The sequence below is a fragment of the Rhyacophila brunnea genome, unplaced genomic scaffold (assembly GCF_057557595.1).
Source record: "Rhyacophila brunnea isolate RB1 unplaced genomic scaffold, BYU_Rbru_1.0 scaffold_17, whole genome shotgun sequence".
Taxonomy (NCBI): Eukaryota; Metazoa; Arthropoda; class Insecta; order Trichoptera; family Rhyacophilidae; genus Rhyacophila; species Rhyacophila brunnea.
The window spans coordinates 17,968,903-17,989,148 of NW_028232827.1; the positions used below are offsets into that span (position 1 = coordinate 17,968,903).

Here is a 20,246-nt window from a genome sequence, read left to right on the forward strand (position 1 = left end):
AAGGTTTTTTCTAATACTCAGATTTGCATCTGAGTTTTTTCAAATTAATATTGTTATTTTATAAAAAGAATATTAATATTGTAACATTTTATTTTCGGGATTTCGGTGCCTATAAGAATTTCAACATTCATCGATTCGGGATTTATAACAACCGGGATTTATATAATATGTTGGATTTTGTCTTAACCCCTTTATTTTGCTATATTTGTTAAATATAATATTATAACAATACCTAACTGATTGCTAATGTTTACTTAAAACCTGTGTGGATACGGTGCTTACTATTTTCGTTGAAACAAACTTCTAAAATTCAACTGAAAATTTCAGGTGTGTTTGAATTGTATGAAGGATATTTTTATTTTGGTTGCTTTTTGTATAAACTGAAACAGTAAATTCGAAGCTTTTACCTGCAGTACAAAACAACCTCTACTTTAGTTTCTATTGCAGAAATAATTCTGCAGATAGAATTTCATGTCCAATAAAATTTATCTGTAAATTTTGTTGCGGATGTTTCTATTATGCCGCTGTCGTTGTTTTCGAAACATAATATAACTATTATTGTAAATTTACATTTTGACACAGTTGAAATAAATACATACCGCGATTTAAGCGTGAAAAATACCAATAGATTTAAAGAATTCTAAAAAAATACGCATTATATAAAATTCATCTGATAGTTATATTATTTCAAAGATTTTTCATAATTATGTACCTTTCTGATTTGATGATTAAATTATTTATTATTTATAATATAAGGATGTTAAAATTAAATTGAATAAGGTTTGACGCACCATATTTGACGCAGTCAAGTAAGTCATATCATTACCTTAGTTTAATTACAAAGATTGGCAATTATTAGAATTCGTTGACATGAGTCATGAATTGATAGCTCAAAAAAATGATAAGAACATTCAATTATTGAACATTGAATCCCTCTTGATTATATCGGTTTTTCTAGGACTTTTTTTAATTTGTATATTTCTGAGATTTTTCAACATTATGAATACATACCAACGCCAATAACTTCAACTATGGTCTAAGTGTCTCAAGCAAGTCAAAAAAATACAGAAAAATATTTAAACCTGTCGACTTGTAAGTTCGTTGGCGTGTTTTATTTATAATGGTGTAAGTAGCACTGCAGTGGTCAGCGGTATTCAATATAAAATGGCTGACGATGATGTGTGGACACTTGCGAATTCCTAATACCTAAAATTATAGAAGCTGCCGTGATTGCTTCACACTGTAAAACCACATTTTTCGGAAGGTCTGCTTCATGAATTTTTACTGCAATGACTCGGTGTTTTGTAACTACAGGCAATACTACTTTTTGGTACTTAGATCCTTAATTAATACACGTATTCATTACTTCCTAAAAAAATCCTATAGTACGAGGGTGGGTCAATAAGTCCTTAGAAAAGCCGACAGGTAGCGCGACTAGTACTGTAAGCGGTTTGTTTTCATGCAGCGGCACTACCGATTTAGTATGCTGCGAAGTTTCAATCAGATTGGTCGGGTTGTTGTGTGTTTCTCGTACATTGAAAAAAAAAATTTTGCTTGTGGAAAATGGAAAAATGGAAAATGGAGAAAATTGAGTTTAGAGCTGTTATTAAACATTTTAATATAAAAGGGTTAACAGCAAAGGAAATAAAAAATGAGTTGGATTTAGTTCACGGCATATCTGCTCCTTCACTTGCAACTATTTATAACTGGTTAAATGAATTTAAACGTGGTCGTACATCAACAAAGGATGAACCACGCCCAGGACGTCCTGTAGAGGTGACTACACCAGAAATGATCAATAAAATCCACGATATGGTGTTCGAAGATTAAAGTTGAGTGAGATAATTGAGGTTACAGGGATCTCAAAAGGTAGCGCCATTTCTATTTTACATGACAAATTGGGCATGAAAAATATTTCTGCAAGATGGGTGCCGCGTTTGCTCACAGTCGACAATAAACGCAATAGGGCGGTGGCCTCTAAAGCCCTGTTGTCGCTCATGCAACGCAATCCGGATAAATTTTTTCGTCGCTTTGTGACTGTAGATGAAACATGGATACACCACTATACTCCCGAGATGAAAGAACAGTCAAAGCAGTGGATTGCGAAGGCAAACCATGTCAAAAGAAGGCGAAAACCGTAAAATCAGCTGGTAAGGTTATGGCTACTGTATTTTGGGATGCACGTGAAATTATTTTCGTTGACTATTTGGAAAAAGGAAAAACAATATTAGGGGATTATTATGCATCTTTATTGGACCAGCTAAAAAACAAAATTTAAGAAAAACGGCCTCATTTAAACAGGAAAAAAATCCTCTTTCATCAGGACAATGCCCGTGTTCACACATGTTTACGATCAATGGCTAAAATTGAAGAATTGAAGTTCGAATTGGTCGACCACCCACCGTATTCGCCAGATTTAGCCCCCAGTGACTTTTTCCTTTTCCCAAACTTAAAAAAATGGCTAAGTGGACAACGTTTTTTTTCAAATGAAGAAGTCATCGATCGGACAAATGCTTATTTTGAGGACCTTCCGAAAACTTATTTTTCTGACGGTTTAAAAAAAATTGAGAAACGTCTAACCAAGTGTATTGAGCTCAAAGGAGATTATGTTGAGAAATAAAAAAAAATACAAAAATCAAAACTGTTTTAATGCTTTTTTCTAAGGAATTATTGACCCACCCTCGTAGTACCTACTTCAGGTTATCTTTAAAGGGGCGACAGGATGACGTTTAGGAGTGGTTGGGTGTATTTTTTTTAAAAGGAATTCATATTGTGTAATAAACACTACGAACAGATTTTTTTTGTAATAGTTTTAGAATACGTCAGTAAAAATTGCCAGGTGGGTAGCCAAATTTCCGTGATAAAAATGGTTAGCTACATGTGGAAAATCAATTTCAGATAGTAACGATCACAATGGCTGCTATTTTGACAGCTAGCGGCAGACTGATTTTTGCTTGGTTACCGCCAGTCGGGAGCGCTTATATTGATATTCTTTGGATTACGTCTTTTGTGCCATATTCTAAACTCTACTAAAAATATAGCTGGCTTGTTTCTTTCAAAGGTATGATTATTTCAACTTAAATAATGAATCGGATTACAAAACTGTCAACATATCAGTCTGGTAGTAATAATTTATAACTAGTACGCTTGACATGTTTTTTTGCGTCATTTAGGTACGAATTTCAATTAACAAGTAGCTTATGACTGTAACGATGCGATTATATTATAATCACGTCACGTGCTATCACATGCTGGTACGACAATGAATTTAGTTTATCTTTTCGACATTCCGCAGAATATTTTGAATGATCACTATCTCTATAAAGTCAATTATGGATAGTGCCAACTCTAATTTATTAGTATTTTAACAGTTTTTACGTGTGTGTACGTTAAAATTACTTACGATATTGCATCCATGGATAATATTTTGAACAGAATCCAACCATGAGACTAAAGATAATATACGTAAACATCAGACATAGATAATAATTTAATATAAAATCCATAGAGAAAAAAAAATAGTGCCCATTTTGACGCGAGTTGAAAATATCGCACCATGAGTGTAAAACCAAGGCAACTGCAAAAGGCATATGTTGGATATATTAGGGTTTGAAGTCTTCGTTTTGTTAGGAGAAATAGAGTTTGTAAAAAAAACCATAATATTTGATTTATATCTACATTATATTGCATGTTCTTTCGGTTACTTCATTTTTATATTATCAGGTTCACGACTTTTGCAGATGTTTTGCATTTAATCTCGAAATTGAAAAATTTGCAGATGCGTTGGTTTCACACTCATGGTGCGATATGTAGGCGTGTAAAAAGCAATAAAAAATTTGTACATTAGTCATTAGTTGCCAACGTAGCGAGGTATACGTGAGGTGACCTCATTGTTGTTCTGGCAATTTTGGCAGATTTTGCTAACTGACAATATTCGTTTAAATTAAAGGTTCAAAATATGCTACGGGATGGTAGCATCAGTCTAATAACTTTTTTATACCAAGAAAAATGACATTACATACTTTTTTCCCATATCGGCAGCTTAGTGTGGCTACATGTGGTAGCACACAACGTGATAATAATATATTTGACGCATAAATGTAAACCATTTTGATGAGCATATTATATTTTAATATTTTGTATTATACCAACGACAAATAAAAACTAAAAACATCTTTAGTTCAACTTCCGAAAATGCTGAGTATTGAGAAAATGAATGAATATAAAATCACCATTGAAAAGATTTTAATATCATTTGGAAAGAAACAAGGCGTGGCGCGAGCTTGCGCCCGCACCCCGCGCGGCAACACCCGCCCGGTATTTACATCGATATAAACTTTAAATACAGTACAGTAAGATTAATAATTATATCTTGTAACGCAGGATATAAAATAAAATACCCGGTATCCGAAGTTTAAGGGTATATTTATTAATTCTTTTTGTTTTTTTTCTTGTCCGTATTAAAAACATAAAAGAAAATACTGTTTTACTGCAACAATAAAAATAAGGTCAACACATTTAAATAAAAAAAAATTTATTGTACTGAAATAATAAAAGAGTACTATGGTTTTTAGAGTAAGTAGATGTCACATCGTTTAAAAGTACTAACGTTTAGCCTTTAATTTACAGTGATGTTACAAAAATAAAACAAGGTTAGAGTGAGTCCAATGTAGTTGGTAGCCATGTAAGAATATTGTTTTTGTATGTAAGTAATATTCATAATATTATATTAAAATTTCAAGATAAATTTTCAGATATGTTATTTTCATGTAGCTATTCACTTTTAACGTTACGTCAGATACCTTATTTGTTATAAAATAATTTATTTCGATTGACTAGGTACTCTGTTTGATAAGTAGAGAGTCTAAGATTCGATTACGATTGGCAAAAATCACATATTATTTACTTTTGTAATGTGTGCTTGGACCTAAAGGATAGTTATAATAGGTTGAGAAGTGGCTAACATCAATTTCTCATTAATTTTTTTTTACAAAACTTTGTCGTGAGTTGTAGATCCAAACCGGATTGCAGTTTAAATAAAATGAAAATAATCGATGACAGACGATTTTTAAAATAAATTAATGTAGCATTAAATTCGCTGCTATTACGTCATGTATGTGATGGGCAGGTAATTTATTATTAATAAATTAGTTATGATGTTTAATGATAAAAATGTTTCACTTTTTAAAATTATTAATAATAACTTCACTACCACATAGTGTCCACAAGTCCCAAGCCACGCTACACTTTCTCACATATGTAATATAACCGAGGAGCCAGCAGTGACGAAAAGTAAAGGGAGGCTTTGAAAATAAGACATAAATAGTACACACTAAGCTTTGCAAGTCATCCTTAATTATTAACATTGAACTAAAAATACAAAATGCAGACTGTATTATTATTTTTTTAATTCAATTAAACTCTGCCTAGACTTACCATAATGAGGTTAATATTGTTTTGTTCAATTAAAATTCAAGTTTATTCAATTTTAATTTGCATTACATTTGTGTATGTATAGAAAAACAATGGTAAAATTTGCGTTAAATGAATAAAAGCCAAAAATACAGATACTTAACAGGTTTGTATTCAAAATTTTCTCGAATGTTTCAATAAATTCAATTTAATTAAATTTTCATAATAATATATCCTTAATAAAATTAGTAGAATCAATATACCGATATTTTGTGTAATAGCATAAAATAAATAAATGTCTCTGAGGGTCAAATATTATTATGAATGTCAAAAAGATAAAATTTTAATTGATTAGTCAGAATGAATATTTACCGTTTATTTGCACCAACCATACGCCATCACATACGCCCCAGAGTCCAGAAATCACGAAGAAGACAGGGATATGGTCAGTGGTAGGAGACCAGAGCAGAAGTGTGATTATCAAGGCGACTTGCAGCAACATAGCTGACGCGACAACGGGTAGTCTTCCGGTAATCTGGATAAAATAATCAATAAATTCGTATTAGGATTAACGTCAACGAATAATTCACAAGATTTAAGAATGTACCATTCTAATTATTGAACATACATAATTCTGAAAATACTCATGACAAAATATATAAAATAGATAAAATCTTTTTCAAAAAAAGTAACACACCCGGCAGGAATCGTACCTGCGTCTCTTGGGTATCGCGCTCTGTGCATTACCACCATGCTACGATTGCCATGATTAATTGGGATAAATTTTAACTATTGACCTTTTTAATACCAGCTCGTAAGCGCTTTCCAAATTAAGTTACTGTAGGCGTTCGATTCGAACAAAGTAAGACACCCGACAGGAATCGAACATGCGTCTCTTGGGTATCGCGCCCTGTGAATTATCACTATGCTACGACTGCCACGCTTAATTTATTGCGACAAATTTTAACTATTGGCCTTTTTAATACCTGCTCATAAGCGCTCTCCAAATTAATTTACGGTAGGCGATCGATTGAATTTCAGAATTATGTATGTATACATAATATTATGTATTCTACTTTTGTGCTATTTTCTTATAAATACACAGGGATTAAATAAGTATCTTATTAATTGACGTTGTGTAAAAATGTATGGTTTTAATGAATTTATTAATGATATTTATTTTTATTGACTAATTAAAAAATACAAAATTGTGATCGTAAATTTTATTTTTGAGATATTTTAAGACCGGCTTCACAAATTTCATAAAACCTTGACGGTACACGGTATACACAGAGAAAAAAAATAAAATCGCAAAGTAAATAAAGTGTTTTATGATGGTTTCTGTAGCAATTCCGAAATGAAAACTTGTGGCATTCATTAAACGAGTCCACTACATTCAAAAACAAACAAGAACAATTTGAAAGCAATATAAGAGAGGTTTGATATGCAATAAAAATAAAAGAAAATCTCGTAAAATATACAATATTAAATAAACCTAACTTTAACTAGAGTATTAATGTTTTAAACTCGTATAAAATTCAAATAAACATTGTCATTGGAATTTCTGTTATTATTCATGTTAATATTTTAATTTAATAATATACTTACGATTGATAATTTTTCAATTTTCAATTTGCTATTCTAAGCGGAGTATAAATTTAATATGGACCTCTAAATTGACAATATTTTATAATAACGCCACACTACTATACGGTAGGATCGAAGAATATAATTTTTCTCAAAAATACTCGTACAAGCATTATATTCATATTTTTGTACGGTCTCGAGTTATGGAGCTCAAAGGCCATAATTGATGCCTTCGAAATAATACGGTGTTTTTTATTTTTTTAGACAGAGCACAGGAGGAACCAGTCAATCATCCAGAGATTCCAGATAAAGGAACAAAATTAAGAAAGTTTGTAATGTGGAATGTTTTATAAATCAAATAAAACCTCTTTACATATAATTATTTTGGTTTTCATTACTTTTCATTCAAATATTTTGACCGTTTACTGCATCCAAATATTAAAATTAAAATAATATGTATCAAAATTGATTAAAAATTAAATCAATGTCAAAGGTAAATGTTCAATTTAAAAAAAAATTATCCCAAATATTTGAATTTTCTTATTTTTTACAAGTAAAACGAAAAAAAAATAAAGAAAAAATATTTATATACTTCGTTAATAAAACATTAGTTTTTCCTCAAATAAAAATGTTTTTCACTTAAAAAAGTTTTTATTTATATGCAATTAAGTAATTGAATGACAATATATTTAGAATTTTATTAGGTTTTAAAGTTTAAAATTATTAAACATTTTTAAACTAGGTATTGATTAATGCAGAATAATATCCACCATTTTTAATTGCGCTACTAACACCCTCTTATAGAAACTATATTATAATCATTGCAGTCTTTTGTTGGATTATGTCATATTTTTTTTTTTATTAATGTCGTAAATAATTTTAAAATTAATATTATTTAATTACATTCATCTTAATTCGGTCACAAGATGTTAGAAGTAACTGTTATACATTATATAAATTTATTATTAAATAATGATTCTACATTGGAAGTATGAGAAATTTCAGATGTCATACCATTATAATAAAAATAAAAAAATATGTATTGTAAAGATGGGTAATGTTATAATGATCAAATATTTTATACTATAGATACCTGTTATCTGCATAATATGTAACATTGTGCATTAGTTGAAATAAGTTTTACCTTGACCACGGATCCTGTGGATATCGCTGAGAAGGAGTTGCAGATGCCGTAGCAGATCATCACGTAGCCAATGTTGCCAGTACCCCAGGCGCAGGCCACGTACGACTGGAACGTAAAAGCAATTGTCACTCGAAACGTAGGAAGGCATGAGCTCGCAGATAAACGATTTAGGTTCAAGCCATCACGTAGAATCTTCAACGTCGATAAGCGACTTTCTAAGTTTCTGCAAGCAATTGAAATGTTTACTTTATATCCAGTTAATACTTGGAGATACAGCGAGGCAAAAGACGGGCGCATTTTTGTAGGCTTCGAATCGGTGCACGTTTTAGCGGTTTTTGGTAAGTATGACTGAAAAAATACTGTGAATTGACAAATTCATTTAATAAATAACGGGTTTATTTAATCATTTCAAAAAAATCAATTCCTAGATCCAGAAAATTTAGGGTCGAAAAAAAATTTAGGGTCTTGAAATTATCTAGTTCCTCTTGAGTTTTACTATATTATGACATATTTTTTTAGCAGTTATTTACTCTATATTTATCAACATGATGACCTTTCTTTCATCACGATCAAGTATCATAATACACATGTTAATAAAATATAAAAAAGTGCAAAAGAAAATAAGTAATATTGGTATCTACATAATTATTCATTTATTATTTTGTTAAACAGCGTTGTGCAATATAATAAAATTGATGTAAGTTTGATACTACTTTACGTGACAATTGTATATTATACATATGTCTGACATTTATATAAGTAATAGTTTGTACCCCACATGTTATATTGCGCATATAGTCGTTATCTGAAAATGTCAAAGGCAAAACCTGAATCGCTTATGAGAATTAAAATTGAAAAATGAAAAACTTACATCGTCTAGAAAAAAATGTACAATTTTAGGAAATTTTTTAATATAAAACTAGTTTTAGAGAGATGCTATTTTTTTAAAAAAATTCAGAAGATAAATCTGCAAAGATATACTTAACCTGAATAATAAATTTGACGTAATAAATTGTATATTATGCTATGTGGGTATATTGTTAAATAAATTAATAAACATATATATTCAGAGCATTATTAATAAATTTTAGTTTTTAGAGAGCGGGTTAATTATACTACCGACGATTTAATAATGGACGCAATCGTGTGAAAATATTATTAGCATCTTGATAAATGACCTTGCCTATAATCTTATGGGTTTGCTAATAAAAAAGATTCTTTTCTTTCATAAACAGAGAATACCAGACGGATGTGGTTGAAAAATGCTATCTATATGACAATCAGGGTTTTTTAAATTTCAAATCCATGTCAATGCCTTATGTAACAGTATTGTTTTCTATTCTGACTATACGTTTGCAGTAAGTTGTCCACGTGTTTTATTGAATGTTTTTTTAAAAAATAAAATTTGTAGTACTAAATGACATATTATGCTATCGTGTCTATTGATGTACAATATTACAATCGAGAATTATTCTGGTATTTGTCAATACTTTTTCTTCATGTATGTATTTGTGTAATATTATACGTAATTATACGGATGACATAACACCTACGATAGCCGAGCGGTTTAAACATTGGTCTATAATGTCGTGGGACCCAGGTTTGAATCTTGGATCTGGCAAATGCTCATATTAATTTTTAATTTGAACAAAAATCTATTAATACAAACCTCCACTCTGTGGACGCTCATAATTATTATTATGATCATATTAGGATCGGACATAGTCAAAAAAAAAATAATACGGGTGACATTGAGTTTTATTTACTATATTTAAAGGCCATGAACATATTATTTTGTCTTGATTTATTTTAAAAGCATTAGTAATACTTTTCTCGAATTTTATTTATATGTAAAGTTTTAAAACGAGAGGAGCAAAGTCAAAGACATTTTTTGGAACAAAAATGTTAATAATGGATGCGACACAATCCATCTCTTTTTCCCCTCAAGGTGTTCACGTAGACCTCACCTTGAATAGATGGCTTAGACGCCACATAATTTTATTATTAAATTCATACACTAGTTAATATAATAATGTAACCTAAGTTTTAATTTTTATTTGATTGGAAGTCAATTTATAACACGTATACTAGTAGAATTATATTTAAATTATAATGCATTGTTCAGTAAATTCTAAACGCGAGACATTTTGACAAACATTATTTCCTATCTGTCAAATATTCTAGCAATCGCTCAAACTAGTAAGTGCTCTTGATAAATGGACATATAATGGCACTCGATATGTTTCATCAAACAAAAGGGAATGTAGTGGTTAAAATGGGCGTTATTATCATATCAGATATCAAGAAAACTATACCAGAGATATTACATTATATTTAGCAAACACATTCTAAGTAATTTTACTTATTTTGTGATTCTATGAAAGGATTTAAAAAATGTTATGAACGTACTAATATTTGAAACTTGTAGTCAGAACTAAAAAGTGTACATTTTATACTGTATTGGTATACAATATACATCTATAATATATATATAACGGTGTTCAATAAATATTTTTTTTTATTTTTCAACTAGCGCGAGGGATAGCTGGAAATTGATTTAAAAATATTAAGATAATATGTTTGATTAAGCTCACTTGGGATAGGTAATTGCTTCTGGTTTTATTTATATATTGTCATGTACTATACAAATAATTTTCACTTACCTATTTAAAACCTTTAATAGAATATGTTGATACACATAATATTCGATATTAAATTAAATTAAATTGAAATATCTTACATCATAAAATGAACATGTTGCACGATGTGTTTGTTGTTCTAACTGTACAGTAAAATTGTTGATCTACGTACTTGCCTACATATTGTGAAGTTTGATTTTTGACAAATAATAAGAAAAATAATAAATGACTTACTGAAGGGATACGAGGAAAAATAATGGAACTTTCTCTTCTATTACAGCTGTAAGATAATAGCCAGTAACTATACAAAACACAAAACTAAATACAAATGACAAAAGATTGTATGTAAAAAGATACCCTTTAGGGGTAATTAATATTAGCAACAACTACATTCAAAGATGGGTTCACCCTTATCTTGTGGTTGATTTATGTTTAAATAAATACAAGAGACATTTTTCCTCGCCAAAAAGCTTATTTTTATTACAAAATGAAACAAAAAAAAACAAACCTAATGGATATAATTAATTTCTCGTCGCGTGAATAATTATTACAGAATTCCACTAAGGAATTAATTTAAAATAAGCTTTTCATAATTTAACTTTTAAAATCCCAAATATCATTAATTATCATCATATTCTGAAACTATAGATAACAAAAATGAGCAAACGTTAAAATAATGTAGGAGTTTTCCAATCGTAATTTTCGTTTTATAATTATTATGAATGTCATATTTTTTTTTACAAAATTCACCTATTATAAATATTGATTTATTACACGTGTTTCTCTAACGTTTGATTATTATATAATGTTAATATGGTACCTATGTGTATTCAAAGTTATAATTATTGCGAGTAACTAAGTATCGAAGTTAAAATATTGTTAATATTTATGTAATTGTAGCAAATATTTTATGAAATATTATATGAACTAATAATTTCCGCGGTGAAATATTTAAAAACATTGTTAATAATAAAATTATGATCATTTTCAATCAACCATTATATTCGAAAAAATATATAGAATATATAATGCTAGAATGACATGAAATATATGTGTATGACATAACATGGAGGCATATAAACTCCTCCAAGAAGAACTTATCTCTAATGTCAGTGTTTAAATTTAGAATACTTAGAAATTAGGTTAGTGACATGACCCGGCTCACGGCTAGCTCAGTAATGCTACCGGGCCGTCACTGAGGAGACTAGTGATGAATTAGGAGAGGTGGATCTCCTTTGTAGTATCACAACTTTTGAATTCCCGAATAAAACTCTCAGCTGGTGTGGTGCCGAATTTATTCAGGTACTAGAGTTCACGGTCACACAATAAGGTTAACTGTCATTGTTCCCGTAATTAAATCTCATTAAAGTATTAGCAAACTATTTATTTGTTCACTATAGGATCTCTGTGAAATCTTTCACAAATTCCCGAAAAGTCACACCTAATTCAGAGAATGTATACGCAGATATTCTTTGGATATTTTTAATTCATGAAATATTTTCCCATAAGAAAGAAAATATAAATTATTCTTTGGTCACACAGTATTAGGTTTATAAAAGAATAGAATTATTTTATTGTTGTTTATAAAGTTTATTTATGTTCACAGTGTATTTACAAATATTTATTTGTGTTTACAGACTTGTTTACAAAAGGTTTGCTTAATGTTTACAAATTTATTTACTAAAATTTGTTTACTAAAATTTATTTTATAATTATGTTTACTTAATAAAGTTTCAAAAATTTATTTTATAATTATGTTTACTTAATAAAGTTTCAAAAATTTATTTTATAATCCCGAAAAGATTTGTAAAATTTATTATTATAGACTGAGTTTATTAATTTGTTTTTATAAAACAAATTCGATCGCGTAATTTATCTCGATTACGTCACCTCGTATGATGAGTAATGAAAAATAAAATTAATCCGCGGCGCGTCACTATCGACAGATACGTAGTATTCGTGCTACGTTTTGGCGGCCGACGTCACTACCGACAGATACGAGTTATTCGCGCTACGTTTTGCCCGTCGAAGGGGACTTACTGGTACGTATGAATCGCGAATGTACTGAGAACCGTGTCCCACAAGCTCGCAGAGAGGTCTGCTGCTTACTGAAGATCGCCGGTGAGAAGTGTAGAAACTAATGATTTTACGGAAAAAGGATGTCACCTTTTATACCCTCGGGATGAAGGTTTAACAGGAAACAGTCCGTAAGGGATAGCAGATGTATATCTTTCTCTCACGGGATAAATTTACGTATATCTCCCGTTCCTGGTAACTTTCTAATAGAGATATCTTCTAATTAAATCGGGTTAAATTTACTCTACTTTATTTCCGCAAAATTAAGACTTAATAGGGGTGTTTTAAGCACCCTCTAGAACATGTCCTTTAAATACGTAGTTACGGTGACGTCAGCAAAATAGTTGATTTTATATGATTTTTCGTGTTCAAACGGAGGGGAAAGTTTTTAGCTTTCCAACGAGGTATCAGAATAGGTACTCGTGTACTAAATAAGGGAATGGCAGTCTTTAAATTTAAAATGTCAAAACGAAAGGTCGACACCCACGTACTAGTCCTTTCCACCACTCTTGGCCTTTTTAGGCCAATAGAATTTTACTAAGTTTTAATAAAACTATTTGGAGCCGCAGAAAACGTTTCATTCGATATTTACCTTTCGGACGAACATTATTACGTGAAAACACTATAATATTATACTTAACATTTCAACTTAAATATATAAATGCTTAATCCTAACAAGATGTTATTTACAAGCGACTACAAATTTATTTCGTCCTTAATAGTGGCTTTTCCATAGTAATCTAAACGTAACCTTGAATCTATTTTTATCTGGCAACTCAACACAGCCGGGCCGTAAATTCTAGTCGAACAGAATTCAGTTAAGGTTCAAGGTCACGCGCCAGTTTGTGTTTTTAGTCGCAGTATTTGATTCTTTTATTACTTAGGAGGCAATTAAGATTTATTATTGTTTATGGGTAGAAACCCATCTATACCAGAATCTCAAGTTTTTCCAATTGTTACTTTTACAATATTCATTATAGTTAGCAAGTTATAGCATTAACAAAATCTATAATTATAATTACGCGTCTATAGATATAGATACGCGTTTACAATATTTTTATAACGGTAGTTCGCCTCTACCTTGTATTGATAAAATTAGTATTAAAATTCTTTATTTACAATTATACAGTATATAAATTTATAAATATTCAATTTTCTTTTCCAATTTTCATACACTTCCATTATAGCTATAAAAGTTATTGAAGCATGTACCTGCTTAATTTTACGTAAACAATCTCTCCCATAACTTATTTTCTAAGTTTAATGGAGATTTCCCGGAAATTATTTCCGAAATAGATCGATTTGAAATTTCATGGCGTGTCATTTCGAGGTCTGCGGTCACAGCGTTCCAATTACACTTGAACAGTCTCGATTCTCCGAGGCGAAATTTTTTACGTAAAATTTTATTACATTTTACAAAGAAAAGGTTAACAACATACATTTTACTTCCTAATACTAAACGATTACGCTACTGGTTACCTGTTCATGGTCTTTTTCGACCATTTCTTCTCTGCTTCTTCCATAGTTTAGGACCATGGGACTTATATATTCTGTTTGTACCTCGTCGTGAGGTTGTCGCACGGCTATTTGAGAAGTAGAATTGACTACAAGGCTAGATTTGTATAGTTATGTCGTTAAACCATACTCTGCCATAAACACTAACTGAAGGTCGGCGTTTTTGTTTGTGTCAAATGCCCACCCTTAATAAAGACATAACTGTATATGTCTAGTCTCAATTCACCATTGCCACACCTCAGGACTCAGTAATATGCAAAGCGATAAAGCAACAGTAAAGCATATTCAAAATAAAATATACAAAATCTGCGCATGCACACAAAGTTTTTCTTTTACTTTTTATAATTAATATTCGCCCAGATTCAGGTCTTAAAATTCTAATTAATAAAAGAAAATTATATAATTCAATAATTCTGAAGTTAAAAATTTTATTTCGAGGACGGTGAGTGCTGTATGGGACGACTACTGCTTTTCCTGCCGAGGGACAACCGCAAGGAAGAGGACTCACGGAGACGCTCCCTTTACGACCCATGGACAGAAGTAGAGTTCGACTTCCCGTCGCGAATCACGTTCCCGCTTACTAGAAAATACGGCATAGTACCATGATATGCCAGGGAGACTCCCCTGACAATACCTTTAACATTAAATTACATAGGGTCATTTAAACCTATTCAATCTAACGCTCAATACTCCTAGCTATATATTACATTCTACAAGAATTTGAAATCAATCCCAATCAAGAGAATTATTTTTCGCAGCTCCGAATACTAATAAGGACTTAGCGTGAAAGTTACGAACTTCCCCACGCCTAAATTAGCAACGCTCTCTTCATTTCGCAGCTCCGAATACTAATAAGGACTTAGCGTGAAAGTTACGAACTTCCCCACGCCTAGATTAGCAACACGTCTTCATTTCGCAGCTCCGAATACTATTAGGGGCTTAGCGTGGAAGTCAAGGACTTCCCCATGCCCTAATTAGCAACACTTTCTTCGTTTTGCTCTCCCCGAAGACTTATTTCTTTCTCGCTTCGAGAAAAGACTCGTTTGCTTCGATAATAGACTTATTTCTTTATCGCTCCTCTCGAAGACTTGTTGTTTGCTCCGATAATAGACTTATTTCTTTATCGCTCCTCTAAAAGACTTGTTGTTTGCTTTGATAATAGACTTATTTCTTTATCGCTCCTCTCAAAGACTTGTTGTTTGCTTCGATAATAGACTTATTTCTTTATCGCTCCTCTCGAAGACTTGTTGTTTGCTTCGATAATAGACTTATTTCTTTATCGCTCCTCTCGAAGACTTGTTTGTTTCGCAGCTCCGAATACTAATAAGGACTTAGCGTGAAAGTCACGGACTTCCCCACGCCTTAATTAGCAACACGTTCTTCGTTTCGCTCTCCCCGAAGACTTATTTCTCTTTCGCTTCGAGAAAAGACTTGTTTTTCGCTTCGATCAGAGACTTATTTCTTTATCGCTCCTCTCGAAGTCTTATCGCTCGCTTCGATAATAGACTTATTTCTTTATCGCTCCTCTCGAAGACTTATAGCTCGGTTTAGTTAGAGACTTAGCTTACAGGCGATGGCGGTAGCGATCGCTTTGAGCGACGCTTACCTGATCGGCCTATACGCTGATACTGACGTTTGGGGGGCGCATTCCGGATGGGGGCGTCTCGTAAGACAGCGTCCAACGCATCCCGCCACTCGCCAAAGGTAGTACCTTGATCTTTGCTCCAGGGCGTTGGGAAGTCGGTCCTCGCAGGGCGCCGCCCTCCCAATCGTCCCATCCTCCTAGATCCTCTCTTGGGGGGCGCTATCTTGATGGGGGCGTCCCATAGGACTGCGTCCAACGCATCCAGCCTCTCGCCAAGGATCCTCTCTTCATTAGATATTGTCGAGTCAACAATTCTTTCCACTTCAGCTCCTCCATCGCTTAGTTCGGAATCTGTTCCTGAACTCGCCAGTAGTTCTTCCCGCGCACATTCCTGCGCATCCATACGACGTTCCGACAGGGCGTGCACTCCCTCGTCTCTGTCGCTGGTAGCTTTGGAAAGCGGCGTAGGTGATACCACCGGGTCGTCCGCACTTTCACTAGTTACATTCCCTTCAGCCATGGCTGACGGAATGTAAGGTCTGATCTGATCGACGTGGAATTTATAAGGTCTTCCGCGACGATTAACAAAATATTGGGTCTTTCCCACTTTCATGATTATGGTATGAGGCCCTGACCACCGGGCGTCGAGGCCGGCGCAGGCTCCGGGCCTCTTCTTCGGGTGTTCTTTAGTATAAACTTTACACCCCACTTCATATGCCAGCGGCTCAACGCCAGAGTTGGTACCCATTTTTCGGAAATACTCTTTCTGATGGGCCGAAACCGCTATATTCATTTCGTCGCGATCAAGCCTAACTCGATCGTCGCTTTCTGGCCGTAGGGGATTATTAAAATGCCCCGGTCGGCAAATAGGATATCCCCACAATACTTCCGCAGGAGAGAAGCCAGACGCGGCGTTCTTCCTGCAACGTAGGTCGTACATAATGTCGTTCAAGTGTATGTCCCATTCGTCGTGAGAATCGCTCTCCAGACGAACACGGAGTCCTTTCTTGATCTCCTGATTCCGGCGTTCGGTAGGATTTGCCCGAGGGTGATAAATACCCGTCGTCCAGTGTTTAATCCCCCACGACTCCATTGCCGCTAGCCATTTCGGATGATCGAATTGCGTGCCGTTATCTGTAAGGATAGCTCGAGGGTATCCGTACCTTTTGAGGATCTGCTCTTCCACAAGCGGTAAAATCGCAGTAACCATTGCAGAACGCATGGCAAACGCTTCCACCCATCGCGAGAACATATCGGACATGACAAGTACGTATTTGTTACGCTTCTTCGTAACGGGATATGGACCCATTAGATCTAGCGTGAGTATCTCCCAAGGTCTCACAGCCTCGATATGCGAGGTCTGCGGGGCAGGAGGCTGCAACGCTCCTCGCTTGCGCGTCGCGCAGATCTTACAGGCGCGCACATATTTCTGGACATCGCATCGTCTCCTATTCCAAAAATACCATTCTCTTATTGATCGGTCAGTTTCAGTGGCACCCGGATGTCCACACTGATCGTGATATATTTCTATTACTGTTCTTCTTAAATTTTCCGGTACTACTAATCGAGGGTTTAATTCGCTGTCAACGTGTACTAAAATCCCGTCGCGTACAGTCAGTCCAGTAGGCCTCCTCCTCACATGAGCGGGAGAATCGAGAGACGCCATCAGTTCAATAAACTGTGGATCCGTCCTTTGCTTCGTAATTATCTCTTCCCGAATGTTTACCGCCTCTAGCAACAGTACTGCTACTTCCGGTCGTCTCGTCGGAGCTGCCATACGAGCACACTCTACTTCTGGGCTAAAAGTCGCACCCGCAGGGTTCTGGGGAAATCTTGACAGATGATCAGCGAGGTGATTCTCCTTTCCTGGGCAATGTTCTGTCTCGAAATCGAACTCCGATAACAGCATTGCCCATCTGGCCAACTTCCCCTTCTGATTCTTTGCAGTATTTAACCACGTTAAGGCTTGGTTGTCGGTTATTAATTTAAACTTTCTGTCCTCCAGGTAACCACGGTACTTAGTGATTCCCCAGACGGCAGCCATTGTTTCTAATTCATTAATATGATAACGAGCTTCCACCTCATTAACGCGCTTACTCGCAAAGGAAACGACATCACGACCACCGTCTTCCTTTGGCTGGAATAAAACGGCCGCAATGCCATGTCCGCTAGCATCCGTTTGAAGGCAAAAGGATCTAGTAAAGTCGGGTCGGGCTAATCTCAAAGGCTGTGATAGGGCACGCTTTATTTTACGAAAGGCGTCCTCAGCTTCATCGTTCCACTGAAATCGTACAGTGGTTCGGAGTAATCTCGTCAATGGCGCCGCCATCTCAGCGAAACGAGTTACATACTCCCTCAGCCAATTGCAAAGGCCGAGGAAGGCACGCACCTCCCTTCGAGTCTTTGGCACCGCCGCAGCTTCTACTTCTGCTAGATGATGAGTCTGCGGTTCATTTCCCGTGGCCGTAATATGATGTCCCAGATAATCTACTTCTTGTCTACCTATCTGGCATTTTTTTGGCGCGACGCGAAGTTCATGATACTGCAGCCTCTCAAACACGATTCGCAAGTGCTGCGCGTGTTCTTCCCATGTATCGCTATAAATGATAATATCATCGAGGTAGACGAGGCAAATCTTGTTGACGAGTCCAATGAGAACCTCTTGAGACATGAGTCTTTGAAACGACCCCACCGCGCCCTTCAAACCGAACGGCAACACGCGAAACTGGTAACAACCACCATCAGCAGTCGTAAACGCAGTTAAGGGTTTAGTGCTAGGGTGTAATTTCACCTGCCAGTATCCATTTTTAAGGTCCAATGAACTAAAGATTTTTGCCGTTCCCAGATCTTTCAATGTTTCCAAGATCAGAGGTAAGGTAGTTGCTTCATCCACTGTCAAAGTATTAAGCTTTCGATAATCGACGCAGAACCTCGAGGTCCCATCTTTCTTCGGCACCAAAACGATGGGTGAGGAGTAGGGACTCGAACTCGGCTCGATTATTCCATCGACCATCATTTGTTCGACATCTTCCTGAATCTGTCTTCGTTTCTGTTTCGACTGGCGATAAGGGCCCAGACGGAATGGAGTCTCCTTATTCAAGAAGATGCGAAACTCAGTTGTGCGGCACGGAGGTCCAGTTTCAGCAAAACGGTCTCTAAAGTCTTCCATGACTTCAGTCAACGCGATCCGTGCCGATTCTGGAATTCCGAGCGCAAGCTCTGCTAATTTTACAGGACCACATGGCAGTGGTTCCCGCGTTGTTTTACAGTACAATGTCTGCCTTATGCCGTCGCCGTAATGTAAACAGCGACGCTTCATATCGACGACTGCTTCTTGCTTTTCTAGCCAATCCAGACCTATTAATAGGTCTATATGAAGGTCTTTTGAAACATAAGCCGGTATTTCTATCGGTGTGTCTCGAAGAAAACCTTTCACATTGACGACTCCTTCAGTGCACAGCGATCCACCCCCGGCCGTGGTCAAAGTCAGAGGCCTCCCGCACGGCTCAATTGGAGGGCGAAGTAGGTCACTACGCACCAAGGAGTGCGTCGCACCTGTATCGATGACAGCCTCATAGTCTGTTTCTATTCCGAAGATACGGAAGGGCAGTGTGAGGAGGTGACCTCCGATCAATTTCGGTGCGCCCCTACCCCATGCACTGTATACTCCCGCAGAGGGCATACCATTCAACACGGCGGCGTTCGACCCGCTATTAATTTCAAATATATTACACTTATCACTATTAAATATTTCAAACTTATCACTAGCATTTAAAGCACTCTTATTACTAACATTTTTATCAAGTTTAATATTTAAATCTTTATGAGGTAAACTATTTTTATTACGTGCAATTGCAGTAGTTGGCAATTTCTCTTCACCCGGCGCATCCAACGTACTACCTACAATTGTCCACGTACTTCTGACTACGCTATTTGGACGGTCTGCAGTCGTTACAGATGGTAGTGTCTTTTGACACGCCGCAAAATTCTGTCCCCGACTACACCTGTCCCTAGGGTCTAAAATATTTACAGAACCGAGAAAATCCGTAGATATTTTGCTTTGTTGGTCATGGGCCGCCGTAGCTGAGTCCCATAACTCTTGTTCTCCGTTATTGAGTATATCACCGCCTTTGAGACGATGATCATACACAACAACTCTTTCGTCACTATATCTAGCTTTATCTTTGTACATTAAGTTCATATTTCTTAGTTCAAACTTAACGCTATCAAAATTAATCTTATTAAGCTTACGTAACTTATTTTTAATAATCTTAATACTAAAGGACTT

At 34.7% G+C, this 20,246-nt stretch overlaps 1 protein-coding gene across 8 annotated transcripts in view; it reads right to left on the reverse strand.

Annotated features, from left to right (window-relative positions):
• LOC147073790 (UNC93-like protein) overlaps positions 1-20,246 on the reverse strand; it is a 99,475-nt gene that overhangs the window by 9,826 nt on the left and 69,403 nt on the right. For all 8 annotated transcript variants that reach the window (XM_085944562.1, XM_085944566.1, XM_085944564.1 and 5 more), the window contains 2 exons: positions 8,144-8,248; positions 5,785-5,947 (listed from right to left, as the gene is read on the reverse strand). In XM_085944562.1, the coding sequence (XP_085800688.1) occupies positions 5,785-5,947; positions 8,144-8,248 (268 nt within the window). The remainder of the gene's footprint in view (positions 1-5,784; positions 5,948-8,143; positions 8,249-20,246) is intronic.